This window comes from Ovis aries, chromosome 12 (assembly GCF_016772045.2).
Source record: "Ovis aries strain OAR_USU_Benz2616 breed Rambouillet chromosome 12, ARS-UI_Ramb_v3.0, whole genome shotgun sequence".
Taxonomy (NCBI): domain Eukaryota; kingdom Metazoa; phylum Chordata; class Mammalia; order Artiodactyla; family Bovidae; genus Ovis; species Ovis aries.
Window position 1 is genome coordinate 60,034,302 of NC_056065.1, and position 19,632 is coordinate 60,053,933.

At 38.9% G+C, this 19,632-nt stretch overlaps 1 protein-coding gene across 6 annotated transcripts in view; it reads left to right on the plus strand.

The window, feature by feature from the left end:
* The window catches only part of SOAT1 (sterol O-acyltransferase 1), a 65,472-nt gene that overhangs the window by 21,127 nt on the left and 24,713 nt on the right, over positions 1-19,632 (plus strand). For all 6 annotated transcript variants that reach the window (XM_060396184.1, XM_042229417.2, XM_004013835.6 and 3 more), the window contains one exon: positions 6,756-6,814. In XM_060396184.1, coding sequence (XP_060252167.1) covers positions 6,756-6,814 — 59 coding nt within the window. The remainder of the gene's footprint in view (positions 1-6,755; positions 6,815-19,632) is intronic.

The window sequence follows — 19,632 nt, forward strand, 5'->3', positions numbered from 1 at the left end:
CAGCTTCTGGGCTCCAGAGCACAGGTTCAGCAGCCATGGCGCATGGGCTCAGGTGTGCCTCTGCACATGGGATCTTCCCAGATCAGAGATCAAACCATGTCTCCTGCATTGGCAGATGGATTCTTTACCACTGAGCCACCAGGGAAGCCCCTAGCTATCTTCTTATCTCACTGCGGCTACTGCTAAGTCACTTCAGTCATGTCGACTGTGTGCAACCCCATAGATGGCAGCCGACCAGGCTCCCCTGTCCCTGGAATTCTCCAGGCAAGAACACTGGAGTGGGTTGCCATTTCCTTCTCCAATGCATGAAAGTGACAAGTGAAGTTGCTCAGTCGTGTCCGACTCTTAGCAACCCCATGGACTGCAGCTGACCAGGCTCCTCTGTCCATGGGATTTTCCAGGCAAGAGTACTGGAGTGGGGTGCTATTGCCTTCTCCGCTTATCTCACTGGCTTGTTATAAAGAATAAATATGATGAGGTATGACCAATATTTTATAAATATTGAAATTTTGCAGCAAGTTTTTTTTTTTTTGGTCCTACCACGTGACATGCAGGATATCCATTCCCCAAGCAGGGGTTGAACCCAGGGCTTGTCAGTGAAAGTCCAGCATCCCAGCCACTAGGCCTCCAGGGAACTTCTTGCAGCAAGTTTTAACGAGGATGAGGATTTGGAAATTTGGAGACCATAGTGACTCTAGAAAAGGAGGAGTTAGAAAAACAGGTTGGGGATGAATTACTAGTGAGAAAGTGAAGATGAAAATATAAATCACTTTTCTAGGACATTTATTAAAAAGAAAAGAATAGCATGGTTGGGTCACAAAAGATGAGGTTCATTGGAAAATGAGCTGCCATTTGTTTCCAAAGGGCACTGTTTCCAAAATTTCAGTTATTTTTAATTTTGCCATTATCTCTGTACTGTATTTACTATTATAAAGATCACTGAAAAGTCCTCTTCCTAAGCAATAAATTCTGTGAAATCATAGGCTTGTTTCAGTTACATATTTGTTTCTAAAATGTTAAGTAAACATATACTACTTGACAAAAATTCACAGATTTGATTTTGAGTACCATTGATGACATCCATATCATAATTTCAGCAAAATTTTAAAGACTACATTGGCTCTGAGTATAATGTGGGTGATATAAATTACTCAATGTGTTGAATGATTTGAACAGTTTCTCAAAAGACATATATAGGATCAAGGCAATAGTTTAAAGGGTTAGTCTTGAAAAAGAGATGGGCTACCTCTTTCTCTGACACAGGAGTAGTGGAGAAGAGGATTAAAGATAGTGAACATTAAAATACAAGACATTTTAGGAGTTGGTACCTAAAATGATCAATTGAAGGTAAGGCTACCTGGTAAGGTTGGGACTTGAAAAAGGTGGAAAATGTTTGGATCTGTGCTTGTGATGAATGTTACAGAAATTCATCAAGAGGCAAAGACAGATACTATATTTTTTATGGCAGGCCTGGTTAAGACTTGACAGCATCAATTTATATAGTGGGCATATTTTCTATATTATTTCTGTAAGGTGTGGCAATTCAAAATCAGAAAAAGCAGATAGGCAATATCTGGGATTGGGATATGGCTTGGCAGGTCCAGGAAAGTGGTGGTGCTGATGAGGGAAGGGTGGAAATAACGACAGAGGGTTAGTAACTCTCGGCTGGGTAAGAAAACTGGGAAAGCAAAAGAGTAGTTTCCATCAGAAGAAAACCTGTTTCCTTACATTTCTTTTTAGAGCAGTGAAGTCTTTTCTAGAAATTGTCCAACCGACTTCTCATGTCTCGTTGGCCAGAACTAGGTTATAAATTATGCTGTCTGCCCTTTGCCTCTTTATTTTTTTCTACCCTGCTTAGAGTCCATAGCGTCAGCCCCCCAGGGCACAATCCAGTGGCTCCCGTGCCCTCTTGTTTCTGGTAGGGTTTGGTCATGGCTGGGTTGGACAGCCCTGATAGGAGATCCAAGGGCAGAGAGTAAGGAGTGTTTTTGTCATGTCAGTTTCCTTTGTGCGTAACCATCACTTCTGTTCAGTTCTTTCCAAAGTGTTCTCTTTGACTTTCCTTGGCTTTTCAGGATAGTAACAGCTTTCTGGTTGTGTGTTACTAGCCCTAAAATCTACAACATCTTTTGTTGTTTTTCTAAACTTTGTTGACACATTTATTAAAAAGTTCCTTCTAAACTCTTTTCAGTAACTATAAGTGGGCCATCTCTAACTGAGTGCTCATGCCCATTCTTGAATCATCTGGCAAGGGGAACGAGACACATGCCCTTGTGAGGGAAGCACCAACCTTGTTCACCATAGTCACATGGGATTATCAGAAGTAACTGTGCGTGTATGTCAGCCAGACTTAGAGTAAACTTAGCCATCTAGAACAGAAGTAGTCAGACACAACCACTTTCATTCATTTATGCCTGTAGTGCTTCTGGACCATATGGCCCCCAAAGCCTCTCTGGCCCATTACAGAAGAAAATTGCTGATAACCTGATCGAGGACTATACTGTTCAGTATGGTCCGGTTGAACACTTGAACTGTTGCTAGTCTGAACTGATTTAATATAGTTGTAAAATACATACCACATTTCAGGCTCACTTGCATCTGTTTTACTTTTTCGTGTGGCTCCTAGGACATTTTAAAGTACATATGTGGTTCACATTTATATATCTGTTGGACAGCTTTGATCTAGAAAGTAACTGGTAAAGTAAGGAATTAAAAGCTGCCCTTTTAAAAAAAAAAAAAGAAGAAAGAAAAACTATTTGACAATAAAAAAAATAAAATAAAATAAAATAAAAGCTGCCCTTTAGCAAAAGCCTCTATTAAATACAGTAGGGCTTGCTAGGTGGTACAAGTGATAAAGAACCCATCTGCCAATGCGGGAGACGTAAGTACAGTATTGTAAAGCTGAGAGAGCTTGGCACCTAGAGGCATTTGACTCACGGTCGAGTTCCAGAAGACCCAAGTCCTCCCAAGTCTTCATGCTGTTTGCATTGCCTGACATAATCTTTCCTAGTACCTGTTCACTGTGGTTTTTCTTTATCATTTGAGACTCAGTTCAAATATCAAATATTGACTTCCTGTACAAAAGCTCACTCCACCCTGATGATTCCACAGCCCTTCTGTATATTGTAATTATCTATGTTTGCATATTTCTCCTGAGATCCTAAAGGAGGGGGCAGTTGAAATACATGCCTAGTACCCTGTATGTATTGGGTTCTCAGAGGATTTTACATCGTAAGTGAATATATAATTGAATGAACAAATGAGTTACTAATTTAATAAGTTTGGTTATTTGTCTTTTCCTTCTGGGTAACACTGGCAATAAATTTGGCCTAGTAGTATGAGTATAGGATTTTACAGGAGTCAGATTTAGTGAAAAGTCATGAAGAAGCAGCCCAGGTAGAAAAGAATAATTTTCTGGAGCTGTTTAGTGTAGGCTCCATTGCTCTTATTTCCATTTTACTATCAATAAAAGTATTATAATAGCACGGTACAATAAGTGATCTTTTATTTAACACAAAGATTATGTATAGTACAATCTCTTTCTCTTTTTAAAGGTGCTAATTTTAGGAAGGTCTTCATCAAAACTGGTTCAAATTAGATTTTTGATACTTCAGGGAGTACGTTTTTAAATATTCAGTTCAGTGTCGTAGATTCTACAAGTGTGAGGTAGTATTAATGAAGATAAATGTTGCAAGCCTGACTTCTTAGAAATCAGTAGGTTAGGAAAAAAAAATCGAGAGTAGTTTCTTTAAGGATTTATCTTTGGGTCTACTAGTAGGTATTAACAGTTAATGATCAGTTAACAGTGATGTTAATGATTTAGACAGATATTTCAGACACTGCAAGACACTTAGTCCTTGTTTATCACTACTTCAGAGTCAACATTTTAGAAATTTAGAAACCTTGAGTTTACTCAGGTGGTTGGTTGTCTATATATAGGTCTTTAAATCATTGGATATTTGCTTTTATGGCATTATTCTTTTGATTTTTATGACATTTAAGTTTTGGTGAATAGCAGGAAAGTAGTTTTCTTCTGAATGTTATATGAGGTTAATTTTAAGGTGAAAGAAAATGAATTTAAAATTTTTCTCTGACTTTATATAACTTTACTGTCACTTGGAGTAGGGTCTTCAGAGATTCTAGTCTAACTGGGAAAAACCTTCCCAGCTTTCCAATCTCTTAACTCATCAAAACCAATTTGAAATGGTGGTGATGTTATTTATGGATAGACACATTCCTTTTGGAAGTGATGCACAGTAGTGAGAATTAATCTTTGGTGTCTTCCTCCTCATCTCCCTGTGGTCATTAGTTGAAGGGAAGAAGCTTCTGTATTCATTTATTTATGAATCCATGGTCTGATCATGGATAGTAGAGAGCTGCTACTGCTGCTGCTAAGTCGCTTCAGTTGTGTCCAACTCTGTGCGACCCCATAGATGGCAGCCCACCAGGGTCCCCCGTCCCTGGGATTCTCCAGGCAAGAACACTGGAGTGGGTTGCCATTTCCTCTCCAATGCATGAAAATGAAAAGTGAAAGTGAAGTTGCTCAGTCGTGTCTGACTCTTTGCGACCCCATGGACTGCAGCCTACCAGGCTCCTCCATCCATGGGATTTTCCAGGCAAGAGTTCTGGAGTGGGGTGCCATTGCCTTCTCCGAGTAGAGAGCTAAATAAAAGTGTTTTTTCCAACTGATAGAAAAATCAAGTGGATATTTGTTTCACCTTCATATTTCTTACCTAATAAGGTACCAATTTGAGAATATCTTCAAAACTCATCTGTCCACTCCCAGTGCCCTTTTTTTTTGACTTAGGGCAGTATTAATTTCTTGTCAGGATTTATTGTATTTCAGTTTTGTGATCCTTTCTTTCTCTCCTGCCAGAGAGTGGACTTTTCTAATATCAGATCAGTTACTCTTTTGCTTAAAAAATTCTTAATTTCCTCAAAGCTGTTATGATACAGACCATTCACAGTATGACCTCCAGCCTCCTTCCCAGTTATAAATTCCACCATTATCAACAATTAAAGATATTACTGCACTGCCTTCTGGCTTCTTCTGTTGTTGGAATTGATGAGTCAATACTCAGCATAATTGCAGTTCTCTTGAAGGTGATATTTTCTTTCTTGCTGCTTTCAAGGGCCTTTTGTAGTTTGCTTTAAAATATACCTCTGTGTAAAAGATAAATAAAAAAAGCCTCTGTATTATACAGTTTTACTATCATATATCTTTACCCAGCTTGGGATTCTTTGATCTTTCTTTGAGGACTGGCATTTTTTAACACTTCCGGAAAGTTTTCAGCCATTATTGCTTCGTTTTTTCTCTCATTTTAGGGCTTTTATTAGATATATTTTGGACCTTCACATTCTCCATGGCTTTTTTTCCAAGTTGATTATTGTGAAAAGATACAAATAAATAGAGGATTAAATAAGTTTTATTTCAGACATAAAAATAGAATAGTAGACCAATAAAATTGATGTAGAAGACCATGTAAGACATGCAGATATTAACAGTATAATAAATGAAAACAGTGTGCATGTAATATGTATATTTATAATATTTAATATTACTATTTGATATTTACCAAAGTAAACAGATGATATTTACCAAAATATTAGGGTGTGGATGATTTTGTTAGATTTTTTCGGGGGCAGGGGGTTTGGATTTTAAAAATTTTTCTATACATGGGAACAGGGAGTCTGTTCTCATTTCTCTTGTGTATTTACCTAGGAGGTAGAATTTCTGGCTCATACGGTAATAACTCAGTGTTTACTTTTTGAGGAAGTTTCAGACTTTTTCAAAAGCACTACATTCTCAGCAGCAGTGTGGGAGGGTTTTAATTTCTCCATATCCTGGTCAAAAGTTTTCCTCCTCACTTAAACTATTTTATTTGTACCAAGTGGTTCCATTCTTACATTTTTACAAGTATGTAGTAACACTTCTCTAATTGTATAATGGAACAGTTGTCACATCCAGTCCCTGAAATAGCTAGCACTCTTCTCAAAATTTTGTGCTGGTACAGCTCTTTCTAGCTTTACTGAAATAATTGACACATAACATTGTATAAACTTAAGTGTACAGTGACCAGCACTTGTAGCCATCCTACTGGGTGTAAAGCAATATTTGTTTGTGGTTTTGATTTGCATTTTCTTGATGGCAGTGATGTTGAGCATCTTTTCAAATGGTATCAACCGTTTGTGTATCTTTTGGAGACATGTCTGTTCGGACACTTAGATTGGACCATTTGTCTTTTCCATTGAGTTGTATGAGTTGTTTACGTGTTCTGTATGCGGGTTCCTGATCAGATTTGCAAGTATTTCCCCTCTTTTGTGTCTTTTAACTTTCTTGATAATATCCCTTGGAGCAGAAAAGATTTTTAAAAAATTTTAGTGAAATCCAACTTATCTGATTTTTCTATTGTTGCTTGTACATTTTACTAGTCATAGTTACAGGATCCATTCAGATAATCTAATTTCCTATTATTGTCAGAATTGGATCTTGTAGCATCTTATGATTAATACAGTTGTAAGCATGATATGTACCTATAGTAGTGGTTTTTTTTTTTTTCAGCTTACCATTTTTATGTATAAATTTCCTTCTATTTATATTGCCAATGCTTCCTTTTTAAAAGTTGTGTTATGTTTTGTGGTTTTACCAAAGTTTGTACTTGTCATGTTTTGCTTGTTTTTTAAGTTCGTGATTTAAATAATGCTGATGGGTAGCTCTCCCATCTACTTAAAAATTACATTTTTTCTTTATTTAGGTCGGGTTGATTTAAAACAGTTGATATCAAAGAAGATACAGTTGACAGCAGAGGCAGAGGTAAGTAATTCTCTCTTCCAGAAACAAAAATGTGGAGTTTTAGAGTAAACGGTTTTAATCAGTGCAGTTTTTAATGCTAAACTGTTTAAAGAACTATTTACTTTTCTTATCAGTTGACATTATCCTGTGATGAACAGGATATGCAGACGACACCACCCTTATGGCAGAAAGTGAAGAGGAACTAAAAGCCTCTTGATGAAAGTGAAAGAGGAGAGTGAAAAAGTTGGCTTAAAGCTCAACATTCAGAAAATGAAGATCATGGCATCTGGTCCCATCACTTCATGGCAAATAGATGGGGAAACAGTGGAAACAGTGTCAGACTTTATTTTTGCTGCTAAGTCACTTCAGTCGTGAAATAGAAATAATCAATTTGCAAAAAACATTAAGAGATTTCAGGGAATTCCTTAGTCATGCAGTGGTTAGGACTCAATGCTTTTGCTGCTGTGGCCTAGGTTCAATCCCTGGTCAGGAAACTAAGATTCTGCAAACTACTCTGTACAACCAAGAAATAAGTAAGTAAACAAAGACCTTTCAGGCAAGGGAAACAGTTCTACAAGTTTGAATGCACCAGCACCTTCAGGAAATCTGGAGAACAAAGAACACTTAAAAAAAATGAAGGACTTCTCTGGTGGTGCAGTGGGTAAGAATCTGCCTCCCAGGGCAGAGGACACGGGTTCAGTCCCTGATCCAGGAAGATTCCACATGCTTCAGAGCAACTAAGCCCATGCACCTCAACTATTGAGCCCATGTGTTGCAACTACTGAAGCCTGTGAGCCTGGAGCCTCTGCTCTGCAATGATGAGTAGCCCCTGCTCATGGGAACTAGAAAAAGCCTGCATATACTAACAATAATCCAGTGCAGCTGAAAATAGTAAATTAATTCATTAAAAAAATCAATGTGTGTGCCTGAATGTAAGTTGTCTTCAAATGCGAGGCAGACAGACTCCCTATCTCCCAGTAAGAAGATTACTTCCAAAATTGATTAACCAACCTGAATATATAAATGTCCAGTGATGTAGATGAAATATCCCTGTTTTCATTTATTAATTAGTCACATGTGCATGCATGCATGCATATACACATTTATATTGTTGTTTAGTTGCTAAATTGTGTCCTTGCGATCCCGTGAACTATAGCCTGCCGCCTCCTCTGTCCATAGGGTTTCCCAGTCAGGAATACTAGAGTGAGTTGCCATTCCCCTACTCCAGGGGATGTTCCCAACCCAGCGATCAAACTCCTGTCTCCTACACTGGCAGGTAGATTCTCTACCACTGAGCCACTCAGGAAGCCCCCTAAAAGGGGGGGGTCTGCCTTGTATTTGAAGTCAGCTTGCATGCATGTGGGCTTCCCTGGTGGCTCAGCCAGTGAAGAATCTGCTTGTAGTTCCGGAGACCCAGTTTGATCCCTGGATTGGGAAGGTCCCCTGGAGAAGGAAATGGCTACCCACTCCGGTATTCTTGCCTGGAAAATTCCATGGACAGAAACTGACTGGCTATAGTGCATAGGGTCACAAAAAGTCAGACACAACTGAACAATTAACACTTTAACTTTTTTCACTTATGTGCATTTATATAGAATACTTTAAATTTAGATATTTTTATCTTATTTTATAAAAACAGTATATGTAAGATAAAACCAGATATGTAAGATAAGCAGGGCATAGCTTGAGCAGAGGTATGGAGGTAAGCAACTTAAACTGTATCTTGGAAATGACACTTGATTGACATCTGTGTCCCTGGTGGGATATGATAAGAAAATAAAATTTGGGCTATATTGTAAGGCATTTTTTTCCTCTGCCTTCATGTCCTTATTCATGAAGCTCTGCGTGAAATTTTCTTTAACTTCCTACCTTCACCAATCAAAATCCTATATATTCTTCAAATTCTCACTCAAATGCGGTTGCTTCTGAAGTTTTCTGAAACCCCAGCTTGAAATGTTATCCGTCCTACTTTATACGTCTAAAGTTCTTAGTTTATGCCCTTAGCATATACTCTATAATTGTTATATGCTGTTTTGTTCTGAATGAATCAGCAAAATTCCTCTGGTGAACTTGCAGGCAGTTTAACTTAGGAGTGTTTTGATTGGCAATTCGATATCAAATGAGATTGAACATCTTGCCATTATTAACGAATTGGAGTGTTTTTGAGGGAGATGTATTAGGAATGCTATACTGATATCAAAGTTGAAGAAACTGTTGAGTTTGAAGATGAGACCACATTGGAAGCTCCTGTGATATTTGTAATAGTCTAGTGACTAAACAGGGGCAGGGAGGAGAAGGGAATCCATTTAGAAGTCCTGTTGTGTGCTAGGGCTTAAACTAGGTGTTTTATATATGTAACCTTATTAACTTAAATTCTCCCTTTCATAACAATAATGTCTAACTGGTTATATTTTTTTGTTGTTTTCTTTTATTGGTTACACTCACTAATGTGAAATGACCTTTGAGATGGCAAGTATGTGAATGTTTTTCAGAGCCATGAAATTTACTTGTTCTTTTCCCTTGTGGGTCTTAGAAATAATTTTAAAGATAAATGAAAATAAACAGTCTTTCTAGTCATTTGTTGTTTGGTGTCATGTTCCAATCCAGTTGGCACACTTTTCCCTTAATGTTTAAAGTGAGAACACTGGACTAGTTATCTACAAGCTCCCTTTCAGGTCTAAGAGTATGTATCATTGTCTGTGTAGCTAACTTAAACTTTTGCTTCTAATTCTCTACTTCCTATTGTAAACAGAATAGATATTCTATAGATTGTATTGGGCAACTCTTTCAGCTCCATGTAACTAGAGTTGTCAGATATAAATACAGTACACTTGGTTAAACTTGAATTTCAGACAAACAACAGATAGTTTGTTAATCATCATGCAATATTTGAGACATAACCTAGTCCCAGAGTTAGTTGTTTATCAAATTCACATTTGTTCTTATTGCTTAGTTGATAAGTTGTGTCTGACTCTTTCGTAATCCCAAGGACTGTAGCCAGGCTTCTCTGTCCGTGAGATTTCCCAGGCAAGAATACTGGAGTGGGTTGCTATTTCCTTCTTCAGGGTATCTTCCCAACCCAGGAATTGAACTTGTAAAGATGTTAAGAAGATTGTCAAGCAAACTCTTTAGTCCTAAGGGAAGAGAAATGAGAGAGATGATGGCATTAGTGGGTTGAACTGATTGAATTTCTTAAAGTCACTTCTAGATCTAAATGCTGTCATAAAAAACTTTGAAATACTCAATTTAAAAAAATCTGGTGCTAGTGGGATCATACGGCATTGTGTAACTCTCAGTCATGACCTTTTAAAAGCCTTGTAATTGTGTTGTAACAACCCTTTAAAGATCTTGTAACAGTCCAGTTCAGTTTAGTCACTCATTCATGTCCATCTCTTTGCAACCCCATGGACTGCAGCATGCCAGGCCTCCCTGCCCATCACCAACTCCAGGAGTTTACTCAAACTCATGTCCATTGAGTCGATGATGTCTTCCAACCATCTCATCCTCTGTTGTCCCCTTCTCCTCCCACTTTCAATCTTTCCCAGCATCAGGGTCTTTTCAGATGAGTTGGCTCTTTGCATCAGGTGGCCAAAGTGTTGGAGTTTCAGCTTCAACGTCAGTCCTTCCAGTGAATACCTAGGACTAATCTCCTTTAGGATGGACTGGTTGGATCTCCTTGCGGTCCAAGGGACTCTGAAGAGTCTTCTCCAATACCACAGTTAAAAAGCATCAATTCTTTGGTGCTCAGCTTCTTTGCAGTCGAACTCTCACATCCATACATGACCAGTGGAAAAACCATAGCCTTGACTAGATGGGTCTTTGTTGGAACAGTCCAAGGGAGATTCAAATGATTAGATTAGAACTACATTCTCTGCAGTAATAGAGAAATTAGCTATCTTTAACATTGTTTGTTTTTTTTTTTTTCTCTTGGTTGCAAATAACAAAAACCTACTTTGCCTTATTTAAGTATAAGAGAAAGTATATTTGAAGGATTAATGTATGTCATACAGTCCTAGGAGAAGTTGAACACTCCAATACCACAGTTCAAAAGCATCAATTCTTCGGCGCTCAGCCTTCTTCACAGTCCAACTCTCACATCCATACATGACCACAGGAAAAACCATAGCCTTGACTAGACGGACCTTATTCGGCAAAGTAATGTCTCTGCTTTTACATATACTATCTAGGTTGGTCATAACTTTTCTTCCAAGGAGTAAGCGTCTTTTAATTTCATGGCTGCAGTCACCATCTGCAGTGATTTTGGAGCCCAAAAAATAAAGTCTGACACTGTTTCCACTGTTTCCCCATCTATTTGCCATGAAGTGATGGGACCGGATGCCATGATCTTCGTTTTCTGAATGTTGAGCTTTAAGCCAACTTTTTCACTCTCCTTTCACTTTCATCAAGAGGCTTTTAGCTCCTCTTCACTTTCTGCCATAAGGGTGGTATCATCTGCATTTCTGAGGTGATTGATATTTCTCCTGGCAATCTTGATTCCAGTCCAGCGTTTCTCATGATGTACTCTGCATATAAGGTAAATAAGCAGGGTGACAGTATACAGCCTTGACATACTCCTTTTCCTATTTGGAACCAGTCTGTTGTTCCATGTCCAGTTCTAACTGTTTCTTCCTGACCTGCATATAGGTTTCTCAAGAGGCAGGTCAGGTGGTCTGGTATTCCCATCTCTTTCAGAATTTTCCAGTTTATTGTGATCCACACAGTCAAAGGCTTTGGCATAGTCAATAAAGCAGAAATCGATGTTTTTCTGGAACTCTCTTGCTTTTTCCATGATCCAACAGTTGTTGGCAATTTCATCTCTGGTTCCTCTACCTTTTCTAAAACCAGCTTGAACATCAGGAAGTTCACGGTTCATGTATTGCTGAAGCCTGGCTTGGAGAATTTTGAGCATTACTTTTCTAGCATGTGAGATGAGTGCAATTGTGCAGTAGTTTGAGCATTCTTTGGCCATTGCCTTTCTTTGGGATTGGAATGAAAACTGACCTTTTTGGCAAGAGTAAACGTCGACATTCTAGGAATCAGCGAACTAAAATGGACTAGAATGGGTAAATTTAACTCAGATGACCGTTAAATCTACTACTGTGGGCAGGAATCCCTCAGAAGAAATGGGGTAGCCATCATGGTCAACAAAAGAGTCAGAAATGCTATAGTTGGATGCAATCTCAAAAACGACAGAAACGACAGAATGATTTCTGTTCGTCTCCAAGGCAAACCATTCAGTATCACAGTTATCCAAGTCTGTGCCCCCACCAGTAATGCTGAAGAGTAACACAGGATGGACCCAAATAATTGTGACTTAAACAAGATAGAAATACATTTTCCTCTCATGGGAATGATCTGGAGGTGAGAGTTCCACAGCTGGTGTAGTAACTCTGGTTCCTTCCTCCTCCCTACCTCACCATTTGTAGGCCATGATCCATTTTCTCATTGTCCAAGTGGTTCTAGCCATTTCATCTGAGATTCAAAGAACAGAATTGATGTAGGGAAAGAAACGGGGCAAGGAGCAGGTACCAGCTGTCTTTTAAGGAGGTTTTCTGGAGGTTTGGTCAAACCAATTTTGCTTGTATCTCACTGGCAAGAACTTAGTCTCCTGGCCATACCAAGGTGCAGAGGGAGACTGGGAAATTTATTTATTCTGGGATTTAAGTGCCCAGGTAGCAAATAAAGGGTCCTGATACTAAGGAAGGGGGTGGGAAATGATAGATTGAATGGTAACAGTCACTGCAAAAACTGTCTATTGTAGTTCACTACCCCTGGTCTTCTGATCATTTCTTACCTTCTTCTGGCTGTGTAAGTGTGACTACATTCTTCTGTTTCCCTTTCTGTCTCTTCTTATTTTATTTAAATACATAAATGTGTTAGTCTTTAGTCTACTTGGAACCTTGAGAAAGTTCATTGTTCTTTATGATTTCATCACTTATTTACAAAATGAAGAAATGTCCCTCCCATATACTGCCTTTGGGAATGTTCAGTTCTGTGAACAACACATGCTTGGTCCCTTGGTCTGTCAGGTACTACGTTAGGAGCTGAGATTTTGGAGAAGTCATTTCTCATGCTAGCTGATAATACTACATATAAAATAGATAAGCAAGAGGAGCAACAACTGAATTAGATGCCTTTAAAGTGTTCATTGAAAGCTAAAAAGTGAGATTACTGTTAGTTGGTATTTGTGATAAGAAATTATGTGATGTTAGAGCTCTATTGAAAAAATTACAGGTGATGGTTACTCTGTTTTGTAGTTAATGAGAATCCAGAACATCAAAATTAGTAATGTTCTGCATATCACTGATTGAGGTATTTTCTTTTCGAATATTTGTTTTCTTTTTTAGTGCCAAAGAAAAATCAGTGGCATATTAAGAAAAAAGAAAGCACAAGGTTTAACAGATTTTATTTTAATGTTGTGATACCATATGACAACAGGAGGATTGTTTTAAGAACAGGAGGAATGTATTTTCTCTATGTAGGTTTTTTTCTGATTGTAGAAGTAGTATAGGCTCGATGTAGAAAATTTATACGAGACAAAGTATAAAAAGGAAACACAACCCATATACCCATCACTTGGAAATAATATTTTGGTTTATTTCCTCCCAGTAATTTGTTTTCCTTCTTGTATTGTACATGCAGATCCAAGTAGACACATGTAGGCATTTGTGTCATAGATACACTGGCAAAATCAACATCAATTTATATAATCAGTTTGTATATTTTTCTTAGCATCATTTTGTGGGCTTTTTTTTGTGTGTGTTAAAATGTTCTTTGAAAATGTGATTTAAAAAATGATTTCATGATAGTCATTTGTATGGATACATCATTTGGTAACTACTGGGGATGTAGTTTTACTCCTTTCTGATTTTCTGGCATTTAATAATGGCTGATGAAGTGAAGGAGGTAGGTAATGAGATGAGAAGCAGTACAATATACTATTTGGATGGTTAAGATGAGGGAGCTACCTAAGTAGATTGGTGTTAAAACGTGTGTTTCAGGTCAGTTTAGGCTGATAACAACGTGATATCAAGAATATTAGAGTCTAACTTAAGTTGGGAGATAGCCCAGGATGAATTTCATTTTAAACAAAAAGGGATTAAAATTCAGAGCTCTGATTTCATTAGTTCCTGGTTTATCTTGAACTTTGGCTTCCTTATTAAGGACTGTGTAATAGTTATACTCAAGACTTTTTTTTTTTCCTTTGGAGGAGGAATTTATTACAATGCACTATTTAGGACTGTAAACTTCTGCTAAACAAAACCTTTTTACTGTATTACCTGTCATTTTCAGGCTACATGTACGTACATCATTGACTTTTTAGGTTTTACTTTTTTGACTTACATTAATCATACAGAAAATATTTTATATAAAGTATGGTGGAAAGCAATATAATGTGATGTGAACTTAGGTCATAGACTGGAGTTCTGATCCTAGCTCTTAGCCTACAAGTGGTGACCTTGGGTAAGTCACATCGCTTGACTTGTTCAAGCTTAGATCTCTCATGTGTGAAATAGGCATTCTGTTACATACTTCAGAGATTGTTTTAAGACTGGAAATAATACATAAAAGCCCCTTAGAAAGTATCTAGCATAAAGCTGTCATTTAATTAATTACAGTCATTGCAGGCAATAATAATGATTTTTACTCCTTTCCACTTAATAGTTTCCACAAAGAAATCAGGGCTATGTATTATTATTTTTAGTATCTACTTTCTGCTTTATGTTAATAATAGACATTGAATAAAGCGAGCTGTTGTATGAGTAAGAGTTTTGGTGGCAGGAGTTGATTTCAAAAACTGTTAGGAAATGTGTTTATTACCTATTGTCTTGGCAGTCGCTTTGCTAAGAGCTGGCTGTACAGTGGTTAACAAATAGACATAGTTTTAAAGCCAAGTGGGGAAGGTACACATTTAAGTGCAGTGATGGAAAAGAATAAGATGCAGTAACTTTAGAGTGAATTGTCAGGGGAGACCTCTCTTGGAGAGTCAATTTAAACACTGTATTAACTTATTTTATTGTGTTACCGGCTTTGCCTGAAATGGTCAGGTTTCTGGTTCCATGCCACTGTGAGGTTAAAAGATTCTCTGTGCAAAGCCAGGCAGTGAATCAGAGAAACAAGTAATTCATGAACTAGTGATATGACCTTATGGAGTCAGAGTATAATTTATTTTTAAATTTCTTTTTTACTTGCTAAGTTACCATTTTATTAGAAAAGGATATAATAACTCAGGAACAGCCAGGTGGGAGAGATGCACAGGGCAAATATGGGGAAGGGACGCAGAGCTTCCATGCCCTCTGAGGGTGCCATCCTCCCGGCATTGTAATATGTTCACCAGCCCGGAAGCTCAAGAATACAATATTTTGTGCTCTGTGCTCAGAGTATATATTTTTACTTGGTGTTTCTTTCTCTCAGCCTACTCTTTTTTTCATGCCTCTGTAACCGTTACTTTACCCTACTCTTTTCTCATTTTAAGATTCAGTCCAAAGTAACCTCTGTTTAGAAGGCTTTTTATTGTAGAAGCATTCTCCTTCTAAAGTGTAAATCTGAATATGTTTGTAAACCTTGTGCTTATTTAAAAATCATGGTTTCTAGTTGTCCTTAGAATAAAATGAAAAATCCTTAAAATGAGTGAATTCTCTGGCAGTCCAGTGGTTAGCACCTCTCACTTTTCACTGCTGAGGGTGCGGGTTTGATCCCTGGTTGGGGAACTAAGATACCACAGGCCTCATGGTGTGGCCAAGAATAAAATCTTAAAAGGCTTAAAGGTCTGTCATGAAGGAGACCCTGTTTGCTTCTCCAGCTTCATCTCTGATCACTAGTGCGTGTCTTCACTGTGTTCTAACAGTAGGGTCTTTGTTTCATGGTGGTTGTTCCAAATTATTAAAATCTTAGAGGTGGTCTTCATGAGCCGCTTGTTTTAAACAATGAGGTTCTTTGATAGGTTAGAGAAGCAAGGTGCTTAGATAGTTTCTGGTTAATGGTCTGCCTCCTTCCATCATCCTTCTGTCTGTCTGTTGTGCTGGGACAATCATAGTACGTGGCTGGCTGAAATGACTGTTAATAGGGATGAGATTGAGAAGATAAATTAGAAAGCCTATAACCTTCAGTCTCCTTTTCAGATTATTGATAGACATTTTTAGATAGATTTATTGTGGTCACGTTTTGAAATGCCTATGAAAACCAATTTCGTATAATAGAAGGACTCAGAAGGCTGAAGTGGAACACTCCTTGTTCTATGTTTTTCTGTATTCCCTCTTACAAAAGGAGTGACAGATAAGCAGTCACTCTTTATTTTTCATCAGTACTTGGATATGTGAAAGAAGGAGGCTAAAGAAACTTAATAGTGTCAACAATAGAGTTCTTCCTTATGTCCCAGTGGCAGCAGCTTCTATCAACTTTAATTCCTCAGAGAAAGAGGACAAAGCTATTGTTGATGAAAAAAATGGAAAAGTCCTGTTAAAAAAGAAATGAAAACTTTTATTCGAGCCAAATTGAGGATTATAACCTGGGAACAGCCTCTCAGAAAGCTCTAAGAATAAGAACCATTCCACCTATGAGAGGTCATAGATAGTTACATTTTGAGTCAGAGGCTATGCATTAAATGACATTATTGACAGCTTACACAATCCCCATGGAAACTATGGGTCATTGGGGCCCTTTACAAGATTAAGAGGGAAGGTTATCTCTGAAGGAATTGTGACCCTGGAGGAGGTTAGGAAGGTATGTTATCTCCTAAGGAGGTCAGATTAATGCAGTTGCATAGTATATGCTAAAGGGGAAGGAGGAGGTTTGGACAGGCAGAGGAAAAATTTGTTTGTCTTGTCTTGCCATAAAATATTTTATGTCATCAGCATTAAGAAATGCCTTGATCAAATCCAAGTCTATGTGCCTGGTACACTATGAAACCAAACAAACTGAAATGTTAGAGTTTAGAGCGGAGAAAGGTTTATTGCGAGGACCAAGCAGGTGTTACTCAAAAACCTGGGTTCACTCCCTGGTGAATGAGCGTTGAACCAAAAGACACAACCAGGGCAAAGAACGGGAGAGTGATTTATTACTTGGAAAACTCTGGGGGTGTCTTAACAGTGTCTCTCCAACAGTGAAATTTGGAAAGTCTTAACCTAAGGGTACATGCTGGAGAAGGCAATGGCACCCCACTCCAGTACTCTTGCCTGGAAAATCCCATGGATGGAGGAGCCAGGTGGGCCGCAGTCCATGGGGTTGCTAAGAGTCGGACACGACTGAGCGACTTCGCTTTCACTTTTCACTTTCACTTTTCACTTTCATTTTCATGCATTGGAGAAGGAAAGGGCAACTCACTCCAGTGTTCTTGCCTGGAGAATCCCAGGGAGAGGGGAGCCTCGTGGGCTGCCGTCTATGGGGTCCCACAGAGTCGGACACGACTGAAGCGACTTAGCAGCAGCAGTAGCAAGGGTACATTCAGACTCATGAAGGAGCTTGAGCTGAAGAAAATTCAGCGTAAAATTGGGCCAGAGGTCAATAGAAGCTTTAGTTGATTGGAGATCAACATCATGATTCCAGCTTCCACCTTGGTGAGGACCTTAGTTCCTGCTGAACTGGAAGATTTATTATGTATCCCTTGAGGAGGAACTAGGATTGATTAATCGCTGAACTATTGTTTTTTGACTCTTTTTTCCTTTGTTCCATGCATTCCCTTACTTCCCTTAATATCTTTAATTACTGAGACCTGTTCAAAGGCAAGCATTGTCACCAGGCTTAGATCACAAAATTTATTAAGGCCAAAAATGGCTTCTCTTTTGTCAAGAAAACCATGTCTAGTTTTCTTTCTCTGGGGATTCTCTACCGTACCTGCCTGCACAAGGAGAATGTGTGGCTCATGCTCAAAAGACCTGAACTCCTGGTGGTTTTCAGGGAAGAATTTTTAAAGGCAACTTTTGGGGTGACAGGGAGATAGCTATAGAGTGTGTAACTTTCTTCTGATTGATTGGTAAAGAGGTAACATGGTGCTATTCTAGGAATCTCAAATCAGCAACCTTCTGGTTGGACCAGTCTGCGCTGTGAGCCTAAAGTTACCATCTTCCACCTGGAATTGTTCCTGAAGAACAATTTGAAGATATATATCAGTTAGTTAAGTGTTGAATAGTAGCAGAAGTGTTAGTCATTCAGTTATGTCTGACTCTTTGTGACCCCACGAACTGTAGCCTCCCCAGGCTCCTTTGTCCATGGAATTCTTCAGGCAAGAATACTGGAGCGGGTAGCCATTCCCTTTCCTGAGGGATCTCCCCGACCCAGGGATCAAACCGAGGTCTCCCACACTGCTGGCAGACTGTTTACCATCTGAGCCAGTTTATTACTCCTCAGTATATCCCTTGAGGAGGAACCAGGATTCTGTTTTAGTGTTGAACTGTGTATCTTGACTGCTTTTTCTTTGTTTCTGCATTGTTGTTGTTCAGTTGTTCAGTCGTGTCCAACTTTTTGCGACCCCTTGAATTGCAGCACTCCAGGCTTCCCTGTCCTCCACTATGTCCTGGAGCTTGCTCAAACTCATGTCCACTGAGTTGGTGATGCCATCCAACCATCTCGTCCTCTGTCATCCCTTCTCCTCCTGCCTTCAGTCTTTCCCAGCATCAAGGTCTTTTCTAATGAGTTGGCTCTTTGCATCAGGTGGCCAAAGTATTGAAGCTTCAGCATCGGTCCTTCTAATTAATATTCAGGGTTGATTTCCTGTAGAATTGACTGGTTGGATCTTCTTGCAGTCCAAGGGACTCTCAAGAGTCTTCTCCCACACCACAGTTCAAAAGCACCAGTTCTTCAACGTTTAGCTTTCTTTATGATCCAACTCTCACATTCATACATGACGACTGGAAAAACCAGTTTGACTGTACAGACCTTTGTTGGCAAAGTGATGTCTCTGCTTTATGATATGCTGTCTAGGTTGATCATAGCTTTTCTTCCAAGGAGCAAACATCTTTTAATTTGTGTGTTTCTGCATTAGTAACATCTAGTTAGTATGAATCCGTCCTTTGGAATGGCAGGAAAGGTTTAGGAAGCTCAAATCTTTTTCCTGCAGACAAGAAATAGGGAACACAGAAAGGCTTTTATACCTGGAAGGGCCCCACAGGGTCCTGCTCAGTTTCACTTCCACTGAAAGAGTTAACTCAAAATGTAAAAGTGCATTAAGTTTGTTTCAGGAACCTTATTCAGGGGCCCTGAAGCCCAGGACATAGTCTCTCAGTGACTCTTAGGGGAGTGTTCAAAAGAAGCAGGTGAGAAGTCAGGAGATCTGTATATATATATATGTGATTTTTGCCTGGAAAAAACATACAGTCAAGCATACAAAGATTACTGCCAATCAGCTTACTGTCTAGGAGTCTGTATATCCAAAGCACAGAGTTTTTCTCCATTCTGAATTCCCCTGGGGATGGCGGGGGGATGTGGATGGGGTGACTGCACGGCCTGTGGCTTGATCCTTATAGAACTGGAATGGTGGGCAGCATTCTTTATTTACAGTAGAGGTTTTGGAGTATGAGGGGAAAAGGAAGGTGATCGAGAATGGTCTGATTGCCGAGGAGGGTGAGGATAAGGAGATTGCTGTAGCCTTTGGAAATTGCAAGTTTTTTGGCACGTGTGGCAACAGCTAATCTGTGGGTGAGACGTGACTAAGGCACAAGAAGAGTTCGTGCCTTGAGAAGCTGACTGAGTATGTTTAAGTTGAGTTGGGTACATTAAGACCTGATTTCAGCAGCTTTTACTGATATCTTTGTAACACACATTATGTCCCCCCCACCCCCCCAATGCTACTTGACCCAATACTTAATTGAGAAAGGTACTGATTCCAGGGTATGAGGAATCTA